This window comes from Haliaeetus leucocephalus, unplaced genomic scaffold (assembly GCF_000737465.1).
Source record: "Haliaeetus leucocephalus isolate CR32 unplaced genomic scaffold, Haliaeetus_leucocephalus-4.0 Scaffold450, whole genome shotgun sequence".
NCBI lineage: Eukaryota > Metazoa > Chordata > Aves > Accipitriformes > Accipitridae > Haliaeetus > Haliaeetus leucocephalus.
Window position 1 is genome coordinate 3,094,800 of NW_010972886.1, and position 17,279 is coordinate 3,112,078.

The window sequence follows — 17,279 nt, forward strand, 5'->3', positions numbered from 1 at the left end:
AATGGAAGTGAAATTAAATTTCTCTGGTGTGAATGAAGGTATTCATTTGGATGTGATAGGCTGCTTAGAGTTGCCTCAGCTACTATATTTGCCCTTCTGTGAGTGGGTGAGATTTTGCTTTTCGGGTCAGATAGAATACTTTCATCTCCCTACACTGAAATTTGAATTCTTGTGCCAGTGTAGGAGGTAAAAATACATGTTTTGCTTCCTACATAGCATTTGCAAATATTCACTCAGCTGGCCTAATTTTAAATTAGGTAGTTTAGCAAAGCTGGGCTGTATTTATTGGGTAGTTTAATTTGAATCCCTCCATTTTAAAGAAACTTCTCAATTGCACACAGGCTAAAGCCAACTAGATTTGGACAAATTAATTGTACTGATGAAATCTGGCTGTTATTTGCAGGGATCAGACGTTTGGTATCATCTTGTTGTGAGTTTGTCCAGTGCTGTTTTCCCTACTGGTTGTACAGAGAACATTACAGAAATTAAGGTTCCTTATTACTTAAGGTTTCATACATGGCTGATGAATGATTTAGTGAAGAAATATCCGGTGGCTATTTGGTGGAAATTTTTTTTTTTTAGCTGTTGCTGTGCCCCTCTCTTACGTAAACATTTACTTGGTGTCTGCTGAAAACCCTTGATATAGCAACCCCTGCTGTTATCTACTAGTGTCTATCTTATTTTGTTATGGGAAGTATTTTCAAGATACTTTAAGCCTCAGACTTAGCTATTTTGAAACAAGTTTTCAAATACGTATATAATATAGACCCTATGTGTGTCACTGGTCATTGATTTCTTGTTGATAAGACTGTGGTCACCGTTCATAGAATCATAGAACGCCAGGTTGGAAGGGACCTCGAGGATCACCTGGTCCAACCTTTCTTGGCAAAAGCACGGTCTGGGCAAGATGGCCCAGCACCCTGTCCAGCCAGATCTTAAAAGTGTCTGATGTTGGGGAATTCACCACTTCCCTGGGGAGATTATTCCAATGGCTGATTGTTCTCATTGTGAAAAATTTTCCTCTTGTGTCCAATCGGAATCTCCCTATGAGTCACTTGTACCCATTACCCCTAGTCTTTTTCACATGACTCCTTGTAAAAAGAGAGTCTACGTCTTCTTCGTAGCCACCCTTTAAATACTGGAACATAGTGATGAGGTCTCCCTTAAATTCTTTTCTCCAGGCTGAACAAACTCAGTTCACTCAGCCTTTCCTCATACAGCAGGCTTCCCAGTCCTTTGCTCACCTTTGTGGCCCTTCTCTGGACCCTCTCCAGCCTGTCCATATCTTTTTTTGTGTAGTGGGGACTAAAGCTGAACACAGTATTCCAGGTATGGCCTGACAAGTGCTGAGTAGAGTGGGATAATGACTTCTTTATCTCTGCTGGTGATGCCCTTGTTGATCCAGCCCAGCATCCTGTTGGCTTGCTTTGCCGCAGCAGCACACTCTTCACTCATATTGAGCTTGTTGTCCACCAGGACCCCCAGGTCCATTTCCACAGAGCTGCTCCCCAGCGGGGTAGATCCCAGCCTGTGCTGCGCTCCTGGATTATGTTTTCCCAGGTGCAAGACCGTACATTTGTCTTTGTACAATGACGTTTGTCAGCTGGCTTGAGTTGTGCTAGACTCTGAGGGTAATGTATTATTTTATTGGTCTCGGGCTAACGTTAATGTTTTAAACAAAAATAAGCAAAACCACAGAGGCTGTGTGGGAAAACGTTTTGTTTTTTTCTTTTTTTTTCCTGTCCCAAAAATGTCTTAAATATGTGTCATTCTTTCGATGTCACTTCTTGTTTAGATCTGTGTATACAAGACCATTCGTTAGCAGTAGTTAGATTTGCCTGGCAGTGCTTTCAGTTTGCTGTCCACCTGCAGCATTATCTGTAGCACACAGAAATTAAAGGAAGTCTGTCTTCTGGTGGGAGATGGGGAGAGAGGTGAGAGCAAGCTGGTTAAAGTTCAGGCCAGGTTATATGGAAATTATATTGGTAGGTTGGGAAAGGCTAAGGAAGGATATGGTCCCTAACAGCACTTCAGAGGGCTGTAATTAGAAGATGCATTGGCAGTGATGTAATAACTCCAGTAAAACTAAGTCCAGTATCCAAAAGAATTTTTACCAATCTGCATCATATCAGAAAATTTGCCTTCTAAAAGTTCCTACCTCTACTTGTCAGATAATAGTCCACAACTAAATAATCATGTGAAACATTAATGAAAATCCTCCATTTTCTGAACAGTACTGCTTTCTTAACTGTACAAAATTGCAGAACTTTGAAACAGAAATGCAGTGCTCAGTAAGTGCATTGACAGTAATGATTTCTGCAGGCTGTGCAGCTTTGACACACAAAGGATCCTGTAATATGAATTGCTCTGTCAATATTTGAGCAAGGAAAGCAGTTTATTTATAAAGCCTTCATAGTAATATTTAACTGGTAATATCTACTTCTGTATCTTATTTTCTTCAAGCTGTGGGTATATTCTTGGCATTATAAAAACAGTGGCTTTTCTGGCATTAATGGTTTCTCTATTTTGGCTCATTTATTTTTAAGGCAAAATATTTTTGATAAAATATACTGGAATTCAGCTGCTGCTTTTCTTTCTCCCCCATGAATGCCAAGTTTATCATGGAAGGAGAGAATGTCTTGACTTTGCCTGGATTTTCTTATATAATCAAAAAATCTTTTAAAGATGGTGAAATCAAAATAAACTAAAGAAGATAAATTATACAAGGAGACCACAAACTCAGAGTGAAATTCATGCAGGTGTTCACTTTGCATGTTTGCACAGAAAGGTTATTTTGTTCTCCCACTCCCCAGAAAAGACCAACCCCACTGGAAAACAAAACAAAAAAGCCCCACCCACCTTTATAAATTAGTTATAGTCCTTTGAACCTATTGCTAATGTCTCCATGCTGCAACTGCATTTTTCCAGCTTGCCTTTCAGGGGTAAGTAAGTTTTATAGATGAGCTTTGTAGAGGAAGGTCAGCAAACTAGAGTGAGTTTTAGCACCGAGTACCTCATCTTTCTTGGAAGAATTTGATGAGAGGTTGAGGTTGTCTTCTCTACGGTAATAGGATCCACTTCACAAAATACTTGGCTAAAACTTCCAGTTCGTTCAGGCTACGTAACAGTAATGATTCCCAGACTTGGTGTCCTCAGATATCATTGCTGCTACACATCCATCCTTTTTCCCACCATCTTCCTATAGCTCTCCTTACTCCATCAGCTGGGACTCAAAATCCTTGCTATCACCAGTCTTACCTTCCTAACAAACACTTCTCCCTGCCACACCAGTAATCCCAGTCCCTTCCCATGTGAGTTGTACCTTTCATCAAAACAACACACTCAGTTTGTACCTTGCTTTGGCTCCGTTAACCACGTCTGGAGCACTGAAGGGTTGTGATGGGTGAGTTCCTGCAGACGCAATGAAGCATAGCGGAGTATGTAAGCCTGTGAACCAGAGACCAGTGCTGTTGCTCGCTGTGACAAATAGTTTGTGATAGCTTGTCAGTGATCACTGCAACTGTGAGTGCCATCGCCCAGTACTCAGCGAAGGCCCTCCGCACAGCTAAATTGCTCCCTTTCCCCTTCCTCCCAGCAAAGGTACACCCATCTGAAATGATTCATGTATCCCTGTGATACCAATTCCTTACTTCCCTTGTGATGAGATCGCATTCAAAGCCTGTGGAAGTTAGTAGGTGTCTATCAGGTCTTGTATGTTGCTGTCATGTGCATGCAAATGTTTTAAATGTTCTAGCAGAGCCCTTCAGCCTTTGATGATATTGCTGAGTAGTGTTACTCTAGGGTGCTGGGGGAGATTAATTTTTTCCATTTACTGTGTTGCATGCATAGTGTGTAGGTTTTGCTTTCTAGAACCCAACTGAAGTTGAACACATTTAACACAAATTCCCCCTTCCTATCCTACACTGACAATGTACACCCAAGGTGTACATCCTCAAGCAGTCTCTTAACAGTGTGCATGCATACAGCACCCTGGCTTAAAGCCTTGCAAAGCTGATAGACATAGAGATGGTCACCTCTCTATGTTGTGGAGTTGATGGCGGTGATGTACATTGCATCATGTCTCGCATCTGAGATATTTTGTAAAATCTATTGCATTTTTTTCCTTCAGGAATAACTAAACAAACTTCTTTCCCAAGAAGCGAACAAATAATGTTTTTGTATGATTTAAGTATTATTTTGTTCTGTATGTTACTCAAGCATGACTATTTCTTGTTAGCAAGAGAGCACAAAGTGTGAAATATAGATGTGAAATAGGCTATAGAACTCTTGGATACAATTTTACATTTTAAAAACATTTATTGTCTGATGTTGATAACATAAAAATGTGAACAATGTGAGAAAACAAGATTAATTTTGTATACTGAAATGTAGCTAATGTAGTGTCTGTCCATCTCGATAAGATTTATTGCTGCTTCCAGCACAAAGTTTAGTCTGCTTGCTACTGAAGGAAGGTTAAGGGAAAAAAAAGGTCAACAATTGCATTGAAATTTCTTGTGAATACTCAGCCTTAATATCAAGGACAACGGAATGTGGTGTGGGAGGGAAACTGTCATAGCGGAGTAGTGTGGGAAAAGTGAATAAAAGACTATGGTGGTAAAGAGGCTTGTCCTGTAAGCTGCAAATTGTTTTATTTGCGGGGGATGGTGTAGTGTATCTCATGTTAGCTATAAGTGTGTAGCAGCTAATATGAACTAAAAATCATCCTGAAGGCCACAGGGAAACTTGCAGTTCTCAGAAAACTTAGCAAGTCAAAATAAAACCTGAGGCTCTCCATAGCCTTGAGTTGCTGAGGAACTTATGAATATTAATAGATGTCTTTCATTGGGGTAGGATTTGCGGCAATTAAAAGAACATCACTGCTGGAAGAAGCCCAGTGGATCATCTGTTCCTTCTGCATGGGACCTTGTCTATAAAGGTAAGTTTGGGGCTTGGGACTTGTAAGTCAAAAAAACAAAGCAGAAAAAAACATAATAGGTGCCTTATTCAGCATCTGTTAAGTTTTTACAGCTATGTTGTGTAGCCTAAGGCCCCAATTTACCTTTGTAGATGAGGTCCATGCAAGAACATAGGTAATCTGACTGTGGCCTTGTCCTGACAGTGATGTCTTAAAGTTCCTCTCTTGAGAAGCCTTTAGGAAGAGGGGGAGGGGAGAAAAAAAACTAATCCACTATCGCTTAGGGAGTTTGGAAGGCATATAACACAAACTGGTAAGTATGATTTCCATCTTACTTCATTGAAATGGAGAGGTTATGGTAATTTAAGCAATTAATAGATTTCAAATCAGGGAAATTGATATTTTAAAACTGTATTAATAATTCCTGTGACCTATTATTCTTTTTACTACAGGAGTAAAGATCAGCAGCCTGCTTGGTAAAAAGGGGAGCTTGGAGAAACTGCAGAGCTATTGGGAAGTAGGATCTTTCTTGGGGGCCAGTATGTTGGCTAATGACCATATAAGAGTGATCCAGGCTTCAGAAAAGCTGTTTAAGCTAAAGGCACCAGCATGGTAAGGTGATAAACAAGATCATGTACATTGCTGTGTATTGAAACATTGGGCTCCTTCAGCTTTCACATTTGGCATCGTATTTATCTGATGGGAGATTGGTTTGGGGTGTGTTTTGGTTTTTTTCCTTTAACAGATTTTGCTGTCTGTGTATTGTTTCACTGCACTTTTACCCAGACAAGGGACTCTCTTCCCCTTTTGCCCTTATTCAGGAACAGATTTGATATGGGTCTTTAATTTGATGTCTGAGAAGGACAGATTCACCATTGGCTCGAGGCTCTTCTGAGGGCAAAAGGGGAAAGGTGGAGTTGCTTGTAGGCACCATACTTCAGTGGTTACATTGCTGAAGAGAAGTAGTAGTAACATGTGGGTTTAGTCATAACTGCCTGAAAGGTTTTGGAAATGCAGACAGCTTGGCTAGAAAGGCATGGATATACCTTGGAATACTGTGGTGGTTATTGGTTATACCAGCTGGTTTAGGAACTTGAACATGAATGAGCTGTATGGTGCAAGTTGCCTCTCATTATGATTGAGAAGAATGGAGATTAAATTCCAATGAACAGAAATGCTGTAAATCTAGTGTTAAAGACAACCCGGTAGATTCAACATCTGTTTTGCAAAGGCCCAGAGATGTCTGCTCTGGCAACAGGCTCTCGGCACCTGTTCTGCTTTGGATATAGACAGCAAGTAAGCACCAGTCACCTACTCATCAAGGGCTGGGATCCTGTTGGCTGGGGAGACTCTTTTCTGACCAAAAAAAGTTGTCATTCAGCCAACTGAAAGAGTGCATACATCACAGCCTATGTATTTTTGTTCTAGAAAGTCTCCAAAAGCTGATCAGAGGGGAATGTACATATGTGTGCTAAAATATGGAAATGCTAAACTTCTGTATTCACATAACATAGGAATTATGTCAAAATCAAGAACTCTGATTTTCTGACCAAATATTTTAGAAATGCTGTTTACGGTGTATTTATCTGCAAGGTTTTCCATTTTTACTATGTGCATGTTTTACTGAGAAGCTGGATGGCACTCCCTGGAAGCCTCCTGGTAGAGTTTTCCAGAGTTTATGAATGCCTGGTTGTCAGGATTTTATCTTACCATTGCCTTTGGAGTTTAAGTCTGTGAATTAAACTCTGAGAATGCAGCACACTCACTTGTGTTTCAGGAAGGATTTCTCCTGTGAGCAATTTCTGCCCAGTCTGTTGCAGGCTGTTCAGCAGAGCCCACTTGGTGCAAAGGGGAGTACCTTAAGCCAGGTATCTCCATGGCCTAAGAAGGTTGATTGGAAAATGCACAGCTATGGAACTTTCCCAAAAGGATCTCTGACTTTACGTTATACCTTCTTATCATAAGCCTGGAAACAAAGCTTCCATGAATAGTCTAATTGCAATAAGGTGATAGCTGTGGTAAATCCTCTTTAAGCATGTGTATCTCATTGCTGTAGTATTCATAAAAATTGCATAAGATTATGTTTACAACTTTTTTTCAAAAATGCCAAGAGAAAGCAATGTTATGAGAGGCCCCATAAATCAGCCCCAGAAAGTATAACAGCAGAGAGTGCTGCATTTAGGGGAGACATTCAGCACTGCTGTTGTCCTTCCCTAGCAATGCCAAAGGCTGCTTAGCGTAGCTGTTGTCATCTTTATAGCATAGTCAGTTCCAGAAGTGTCGTGTTTTAGAAATCTGTGTTAAACAACTGCCCATGCAGATAAAATAACCAAGACAGAACAGCGTAGAAAGTTAAACCAGTGGACTTCTCACCTGGGTTTTTATTTGAGGTTGGTCACTACTGAAACAAGTTTGACATGGGCTCAGTTTGGTCCATAGGTAGAGGATTTAGCTATTTCATGAAGCTTTCATGGTTTAGGATAGGAGACAGGATCAGGAATATATGCAGGAAGGAGTGTCCCAGAACTCATTTGTATTTCAGGTTACTAATGTAGCAGCTACATTTCCAGTTCTAAATGGGGAATTGCTATTATTAAAAGCAGTCCTAGAGAACCAAAATCTTACCGGCTGCCTTGGTGTTGCAGTGGTGAATGTTTCAGTTGTGATTAAGGTAGAGACATTATCATTTACAAACTGTATTGAATTTATAATCTATGTATGCTTGGATGATCACAGGTACCTGAAGTCTATTGTAGAGACTGTTTTGATATATCAGCATTTTAAGAAACTGACTCCAGAACAACATACGGCCAAACAGGAACTTGTGGACTTCTGGATGGACTTCCTTGTTGAAGCCACAAAGACAGATGTGTCTGTAGTTCGATTTCCAGTAAGTGGTTGTTTCATTGTTAGTTTGGGTTTTTTAATAAATTGTGACATGAAGGAAATGAACACAAAACACTTTTTGTTTTTAGGTTGCCAGACAATAAACTGCTTGTCCAGAAGAAATGTATTTGGCCTGCATATTAGATTGGTTTTAATTGATTGCATGTGGCTACAATGGGATTGCACAGTGTGTTCCATATGAAAGTAATGAGGAAAAAAGTCAAGATAGAATTTTGCTATTTAGTGTTTGCTACCAATGGGTATACTTCTAAAGCAAACCTTTGCAGTGCATTCCAGGTGATACTATATTAACTATATTATGTTTTGAAGAAAAGATATTTAATTTCAGTCTCTTTCTAGCTCAGCAGGCTTGGCATATGCTACTGCCAATTAAGCCTGTGCTCTTAGAGGTTAAAAATCAGCCCAAGCAGTCAGAAATCTATTGTTCCAGCTACTAGACAATGTATTTCAACAACATTGCACTATAAGTATACATATATATGCACTTTTCTGATTTCTTACAGAAACATTTTGCTGAAAATTTTTATTAGATACCCTGGTGTTCTACAACATCCTGAAAGTATACTGTAAAAAGATTGTTGTTCCCTGTACATATTAACTATATGTGTATGGGAAATAATATCTTGGGTATTCCTTTCAGCTAACCATTAGAAAATACAGCTTTTTGTTTTAAATAGCAGTTCCTGTTGTCTCCCAGATACTTGAAGTGCATACTGGTTGTTTTGTACAGTTCTTTTGGCTTCTGTGTGTAGATGAGGTGATAAACCATAAGGAAGGCTCTAGTGTTGAACAGCAACAGCTTGAGGCAGTAAAGTGAAAGCAACATGAGACTGTCTAGGGAGCCTGGTTCTCCTCCAAGGAGAACAGGTGTAAAGTTTTGCAGGGAAGCAAAAAATATTTTGAATTCTCTGGTGTTTGTAAAAGACAAGGCCATATTCTCTTTAGATTTTTTTTTTGATGATGAAGTGGCGCGATTAGATACTTAAAATAGGCTCTGACTTACGAAACTGTCCAAGTCAAATGGTTTGGCTTTTTATTAAGAGACAAACCGAAACAGAACATTGAGATAGCATAAGCCAAAAGATAAACCCAGTGACCACATAGTTTTTGTTGTACAGGAAACTATGCTGGTGTTGTGGACAGATGTACATAATTTCTCATAATACAAAAATTCTATTTGTGCCTATTCAGAAGGAGAATCACCCTATTCAACAAGTCAACAAAATGAAACATAGTTACTTTCTTTTCCCTCCCTTCTCCCAGATTCTTATAAATAATTTATTCTAAAAAATTTTTTGCAGATTTCCTTATTGTGAATTGTTCTCAGAACTTGAACTTAAGGAATTCACTATCCATCTGTACTAACTTACCTGTCAATTACTCTCTTATCTGGTAGTATCTATCAGTGTTATCATCCTCTTTTTGGCCTTTGGAGGAAGAAATGACACAGCCTGTGGGTAACTTGCTACAGGCTAAAGACCCTGATCTGTGAAATGGTTTAAACCAGATTTTAGAAGTTATAAGTGTCTGGAGATGCCAAGCAACACATTTGAAGTCCCACTGGTCATCATTTACAGAGTTAAATGCCTAAGTACTTTTTAAAATTTGGCCTTGCACTTCTTCCAGTGTATCTGTGTGCTTATTGACTCTGTAGGAGGTGACTCTAAGCCATGGTTCTTTAAAAGATTTTCTGCTTAGGTGTTTATGGTTTTGTTTTGGTTTTTTTAAATAGGTGTAGACCAAGTTGCCCTAGTCAAGCATTATTTCCTAAAGCAATTCTTTGAACTTCAAAAAATTTTCAAATGAGAAATTCTGTATCTTGGATATTTTGAAGATGATGTTTGATTGGAGCTTTTACGGGAGAGGGAAGGGCAGAAGAAAGGAAGGAGGTTATCAGTTTGTTAGCCATCTTTAACTTAGTCCTATTTTATAAATGTCTTTCAGCTAAACACTGAGGGCTAGAAATCTTCCTATGTGTGCTGCAGTGGAAAAGTAGCTTTTTCTTTAATTAATACCAATACTTTACATTCTGAAGAATGGGAATACCTTCAACACAGGCAATGTAGAATTGGTGTTTTAGACATCAGATTTTAACCACTGAAAATCTAAAATAAACAAACAGTTCTAATAAGAAACCACATTTCTTCAAATAGCCAAATTTTTGTTGACTTTCCTTTAAAGCATACTGGAAGCTTTAAAGATCTGGAAGTAATTCTGGCAGAACATAACTAAAGTGGCAGAGTGGCTGGCTTTGTTTACTAAGTGGTTATGTTAGACTAAATCTTGCTGCATTGCATGCCATCTCTTTTACATGATGGTTCTAGTTTTTGTTTCACTTATTCCAGGAAATTGTCTATAATCTTTAGCTGTCAGCCTCTTGCAGTGGTGCTCGTTGCTTTTGAGAAAATCATTTGATCTGGTGGCTACACTTCATGGTGGTCTAAATCAAAAGCAGTTCAGGCTAGCTCTAGGTTGATGTGTTTTTCTGATGCACTCAAATGCGCTTCTACCAAAAGATGATAAAGGTATACCATGAATTCTGTCCACATGGGAGATGGAGGTTATTGAATGGCATTGCAAGAGAATGAATTGTGACAGAAATATTTTAAAATGTGATAGCTGTCAGAGAAATAATTTGGAAAATTAATATGTGCTACCAGTTGACACGCAATAACCTTATATAAAAACTAAGTTAAAATTGGTCTTTTTTTTTTTTTTTTAACCTAAGTTACTGTCAGCCTTACTAAACTAGCCCAGTACCCAAAATTTTACCTTTCATTCTGTTTCCCCTGTTTTTCCTGCTATGGTATGACTACAGAAATAGTTTTAACAGTTTTTAATACTTTTTAAAGTTCTACATTTTTTGTACTAACTCTTTAAAAATTTATTTTTTCTACAAGGTTTTAATATTGGAACCAACAAAAATCTATCAGCCCTCATATCTCTCCATCAACAGTGAAGCCGAGGAGAAGACTGTATCTATCTGGCATGTGCTGCCTGATGACAAGGTATACCATGATGTTGTCTGTAGTTGTAACTTTTTTCACAGTTTAAAAGTATGCATGGTACATAAGGCATATAACATGTAAACAGTTGAATCTAATGATGGATTCTGCAAAGGAGAAAAGTGTTTCAGTAACACACAGGAAGATACTGTGGACATATGTTGCCATCGTGGTGGGTTTTTTTGTTTTAATATGGCATTCTTAACTTTTTCTTTAAGTTTGTCTTGTTCAATGGATCTTTTCTCTACATTTTTAAAAATAATTTGCATCTTCTTTCAGGTTTTAAATCAGTGCATAATATACAAGAAGTCTGTTGCTTAAGATTTCATAAGTAATTTACAGTATACTGTCATCATACAAATAATGTCACATAAATTATACAAACAGAAGAATCTTCTTCTGTACTTGCAGTATTACTTGTCAGCTGTGGTAAATACTCCTTTAACATGAAAGTAATAGAGACTGGTGTCTTAAAAGGGGAGTGGAATCGATCAAAAGCCAAAGAAGTATTTGGCAGAAGGATAGATAGATGCTCAGAAGGTCTAGAAATTGAAAAAGCTGGGAATCCATATGTCAAGGTGTGAGATAGCCAGACATGTTTGGAAAGGAGCTTAGAAAATCTGGACATGCAAGGGGAGAGGAAAACCTAGAATGATTATTGCATTCTGGGATGCTTAGGAAGCAAAATGTTGGTAAGGGTGAAGACAGGGAGGACATCGTAGAACCTCAGAGAAGGACAGGAGCACAGAAACGTGGGGGGAGTATATGAAGAGTGAATGGAGGCTGAGTCAGCTGGAGGCACAACAATGGAGATGGTGTGATTTGTAAGAACTAGCACTATTCATTCTTCCATGAAAGTATTTTGTTTGCCTGCAGGATAGGACAGTGAAGACCTATTTTTCAGGTAATCCATCCTTCAGCTTTTGTACTTTAGTCTGTTAAAGGAGAAACATTTTTGCATGCAGAATATGTGAGGCCATACTGCTTAGAATTTTTGTTGTGAGTACATGAGAAAATGTAAGTGGACAGTGGCTGAAATAGCATATTTTGAGCACAAACTGAAGTGTTTGCCTAGACCAATGAATTTCTGTTTATTTGTGGTTTATTCTGACTGATGTTTTTCTAAGTAGGCTCAGCCTCTGAGAATAATATAAAAAATAAATTTATGCAATTCTTGGACAAAACCAAAATTTGCCGTACAGTAAATAATGATTTGTCAGTACTACAGAGTAAACCTTTCTATTGTAAAATATCTGTTCTGAAAGTATTTCTGTATTCAGAATTTAGTCTATTTAGAAACTACCTGTATATGGCTTTTTTTTGTTTGTTTTGTAGGCTTTTATTTGTGTGTATGTAGTTTACCTCCAAAAAATACTTTCCATTCTGTTAAGTGGCTTATCTATAGCATAAGAAGGAACATAGGGCTAGAAGGAATTTTCTGGACTATTGAATCCTGTTCACCTCTGTTGCAGAAACTCTTGCCATATAATGTTTCACATAAAGTGATCAAGCTCTGAATACTAGTGTAGGTTTCACAGATGACCTTTTGTGCTGGAAAGTGCTTTGGGAATGCCACTGCACCTCTAGAAGAGCCTAGAGTGGAATACTGCTGGTGAAGTAGAGCATTACTTTTAAGTCTTCTAGCTTTCAGTCTGAATTTGTTGCCGTTTCATACTCATTTGTTCTTTTGCTAACACAGTGTTTAAGTGGTTCTTTTCTCTCTTTGATGTTTACCTTAGAGTAGTTTTAAGGAGAATTCTAATATCTCTTGGTGGTTTGGGCTGTTTGGTTTTTTTAGGCAAAACAAGTAGGCTTGGTGTCCTGGCCACACATGGCATTTCATTGCCATGACGACTTATGTTCCAGTTTGAGTTAACCTTGCTTGAGCATGTGCACTAATATTCTAAAAATGGTATTTCAAGGTGCATTCATGTATCTTTCAGCTACTGGGCTATTTTGCTTGATACTTTCAGCAATGGCCTTTTTCGTAGCTTTTTCATAGTCAGTGTCACTTGACCGCCCAGTCATCCTGTGACTGGGAGAAGGATTTGGATGTATTAGTCTGTACCTGTTTGGTGTTCAGTAGATAGGTATTTTGGCATTGCAGACTTTGTAACCTGTTGTTCCATTTTTAAAGTTTCTTTATAGAATGTTATACCTTTTTTTTCCTCTTTTCTCTCCTTCCTGATTTGGGGAGTGTCTCTGTGTTTTCTGCACATTAGAGCAGCAAAAATAGGAAAACGCTAGAGTTAATCAATAACATTAGACAAGGTCAGTTTTAAATGCACTCCCTAGTACTTTTGCTCTGGCCAGAATCCTTACTGTTGTGAGCTTATTCAGTAGCCTGGGATCTGATTGATACGCAGTGGAGGCATCCTTGCCCTGTGAGCTGTAATACCTATCAAAAGAATGCAATGGGCAATTTGGTAGTTATCCCTTCAGCTGTACAATTATAGTCTGTTGTTGCAAGGTTGTCAAAGTCCTTAGAATCCATCAGAAACCTTACAGGGAGAAAGGGACTAGAAAAATTTGGAGACACCAGCTTCCTTTTCAGTTGAATATAACCAATATAATATTTGTCTTTGATAAGAGATTTTGTGAAGGAAATGGATGTATTAACTGTCAGCCCACTGCAAAGAGGAATATTCTTACTTTGATCCTTACTAGGCTGAAAACAGGTATTTTAGGGGCTGATTAACAAGCAAAGACCACCTATTCCTGCTGCAAGGGCAGGTTAGACAGCTGGGTTTGAAAACTTCAACTACCTAATTTCAGTCTGCCTACCATAGGTCTGTCAGAGCTTTCCCAGCTTGTGCTTCAGATGTCAGTTCATTTTGTCTTATAAATTAATGGTTCTACTTATTTTCCAAAATTCAGTCAGTGCTCTGAGGATAATAATTGTGAGTTACGAAGTGTATGATCTTCCTTTCACGCACAAAGAAACTGAATTTCTGTTTCAAATCCAAACTGGAACTCAGTGGAGCCTGCATCTGGCAATTTTGTAATCAGTAGGCAAATGACACTCAATACCAGGATAAATAATGTGACCTTTTCCTTTGCCATGGCTTTTTTAGCAGCATATCTTAACATTTATGCCTTTTAATAATACCAAGTTTAACATAAACAAATGCCTATAAAAATCAGATAGCATTTTATTTTGTAGAATGCACATTACCTTTGCCTTGCAGTTCCCTAATTTTAGCAGCTCTTTCCGCATGGGGTTAGAGGAATGCAGCAGTGCTGTTTGCAAGTTTGAAATAGAACAGCCTGTCTCTGTTTTGCATTGGCTTCTGAATCCGTTTTGAGTTTTGTTTTGGGTGGTTGGTGTTTTTTTGCCTAACCAAAGAACAGATGCTGAATTTGGATAGCACGCCTGATATATTTACTCCAATGTACTCAAAACTTGGCAAGATTATGAGGGACAGAACTTTTATATTATTTCATTGCCTGAGAACTTTGTGTGGTGAATAAAAGATGTATGAATCTGAGAGATCAGTTGCACGTAGATGATGGGTAAAACCCACAATACTTAATGCTTCTTGTTTAACTTCTTGAGCGTGTCTGCCTGTCAGGACATATATTTTAACTTGTTTAGATTTCAGATTATTCCTAATAGTGGGAATTGGACAAGTATCAATAGCTAAGCTCTGAAGAGTGTTTCCAAGCATGGAAAATTGGAGAGTGTCAGAGTTTGTATGTGGAGGGAGGATTAAAAGATAGTTCAGATACATCCTCCTTAGCAGAGGGATTGAGTTGGTGATCTTTCTTCATGCAAGAGAACCAGGCAACTTGAATAGTAATTTCACAAGCGCTTCATACTAGCATCAGTTAGTACCTCCGCTTCAAGATGCAATCCCACCTTTTCTTAATATCAGGCTATTCTCCTGTCCCTGTATGCCACTGGAGAAACCCTTCCCCCCATTTAACATTGAAGAGATATTGGAGTTAACCGCTTTGTACTTTACAATTACAATAGTGTGAAGCTTGTGCTTCAAAGATGTTTGCTTGTATTTTTGGTACGTTGTGTTACGCATTTTATATTGGCATCACAGCCTTTAATGTGATTTGAGCAGGAAGGAGGGAATTACAGAGGAGGAGAAAATTGTTGTAGGAAGCCTTATAGAAAGCTGTTATAGCTGGGAGGATAACTTCCTGTGTCATTTCCTGCACATTGTGCAACTATTTTGGCAGTGTATCTGTTCTGACTTCTGCATATTTCACTATTCATGAAATGTTTTATAAGCTACACATTTTCATGTCCTCTTTTGGAATACATTTGATTGTTTGACACTATGCTCTTATGCTGTAAATTACTTCCCAGCAAGAAATGTCTCTGTGCCTTTTAATTGCTCAGGTCACTAAAATGCCAAATGACATTCAGCTCTAGAAAGCGGAGGTTCTTCAAATATGTTGCTCATTGTGGTGGGCTTCCAAGGTTGCCAGGACTTTGAGGTGGTGTAGTTCCACCTTTTCCTGAAAGGAGAATATTTTCTTTAGAAGATACAAAAGGCTTCCATTTCCTACGGTAAAGTTTTATTAGAACATAAACATAGAGCAATATGACGGTCTGCAGAGAGAAACCAATTCTGCTGAATGTGACACATATAAACTTAAAAGATCTGAAAATAAGTGAGTCCTGGCTCTTTGTTTGTTCATAGGGTGGCTTCTTTCTTGTAGCCTTGTTTATTACTCCAGCAGCTCTTAGGGGTTTGGGTACGTTCTTACTGCTTTCTTCTGGATTCCTAGGGAAATAGCCTCCTTTCTGCTTCTTTAGACACTTGGCCTTCAGATCTGCTCCTTCCCCAGGCAATTCCTCCTACTTTTCAAGAATCTCCCACTTTGCTCTCCAGTGTCAGACTTCCTGCTTGTAGCTCTCTCCACCTCCTCCTCCCACACGCCTAGGGCACTGAACATGCAGAGCAAGCTCTTCTTATTCTCAGAAGTGGAATTTTTTTCCCCTACTTTCCAGAGGGTTGCATGTGACCCCATGTTCAGCACCCAGACCAGGCTATACTGGCAGACCTTCTGATCTTCTGATTTGCTTGCATGCTTTCTAAAATAGTATATTGTGTTTGCAGAGTAAACAGTGAAGAAACAAACCAACCAAAACTTGTATCTAGAACTGCTGTTGCTTTGGTTTTGGGGGGGGGGGGGAAATGCCCTGAAAAATAACTGTTAAAAGGTAATAGGCTGTTGTAATTCAAGTGTTTCTCTTTCCATCTTTTGAGTTTCAGTCTAGAAGATATGCCTACTAGCACTTCGTTCACAAAAAATAATGTTTTATTTATTTATTCTCTTCTGCGTGTTACAGAAGGGTATCCATGAGTGGAACTTCAGTGCTGCTTCTATCAGAGGAGTAAGGTAAGTTGTTTCCCTTTCATGTTTTGAAATTAAAAGAGTAATTGAATGAGTATTGTATTACGCTGCTGCTGTGGACCTTTGTGGAGTAACAGAGACAGAATTGGAGCAGAGTATTGCAGGTACTTTCACAGATGCCCTGCTCTAAGTAAAGCCCCAGGAGTCTTATTCCAGATTCAGAAATGACCACTTGCAGAGTTCATTATGTAAAACTTAGCTAATGTAGCCCCTTGAATTAAAGAACTAATGTTTTCTAAAAGTTGGCAGTCACTTACTTTATGCTAATTAAGATTGAATTAAAATAACTGCCAATGTCTCATGTCATTTTACCTGAGTTCTGTCACAGCCAGCAGCTGCCTGGTGCATGGAATATGTAAGCCAGGAAGTAACATGTGGATGCAATATCCTGTTGGGTTTTGGTGTGAGTGTGTACATTTGGGGGTTTTTTGTTTCTGTGTCTGTTTATGGCAGCAAAACTGTTTTAGAGAAGGCCTATAAGGAGAGGAGCCTGTCAACACAGAGTGGTAGTTAGACCACAAAGTGAAAACTTGAAGTCTGAGAGAGCAGAAAAGGGAATAAATAGGAGAAGGCGGGGGGGGGGGGGATGATATCAACCCCTAACCTCCCAGATATTCATGTAGAGTAGGTTAATGTGGATTAATAAATCATAGGATCAGGAACGACATGAGCAAGACTGGATCAGAAGAGAATGATGTTATATGTTCAATGCCACCTTTCTTTCCTTCAGCGTACTTCCCTCTTTGGGCTAGGGCTTGTGAGATAATGACAAAGGAGGAACTTTGCCATGTATTTGCTTGATTTCAGCAAAATGTTTTCTGTCTACTAGGGAGACTTCTTTTAGGGAGAATTCTCTACTGGATTGTGTGCCATATTGTCAGCAGAGAACAGCCAAATCTGAGCTAGTGGTTCTGCTCTGCTAGCCCAGGTTGAACATAGTGTGCACCCTGTTTGGCAGGGTCCAGCCTTGCAGTTTGTATCTTCTGATAGTAAGAAAGCAGTGTTCTACCACTGCTGTGACCTCCTGGGATCAATTCTTTGTCTTAGTCTCTCTTCCCCCCCCCCCCCCGGCTCTT

At 38.9% G+C, this 17,279-nt stretch overlaps 1 protein-coding gene across 1 annotated transcript in view; it reads left to right on the forward strand.

The window, feature by feature from the left end:
* The window catches only part of MAP3K5 (mitogen-activated protein kinase kinase kinase 5), a 107,578-nt gene that overhangs the window by 54,434 nt on the left and 35,865 nt on the right, over positions 1–17,279 (forward strand). Inside the window, exons 9-12 of the mRNA XM_010574640.1 lie at positions 5,368–5,527; positions 7,652–7,805; positions 10,723–10,830; positions 16,139–16,188. Of these exons, the coding sequence (XP_010572942.1) occupies positions 5,368–5,527; positions 7,652–7,805; positions 10,723–10,830; positions 16,139–16,188 (472 nt within the window). The remainder of the gene's footprint in view (positions 1–5,367; positions 5,528–7,651; positions 7,806–10,722; positions 10,831–16,138; positions 16,189–17,279) is intronic.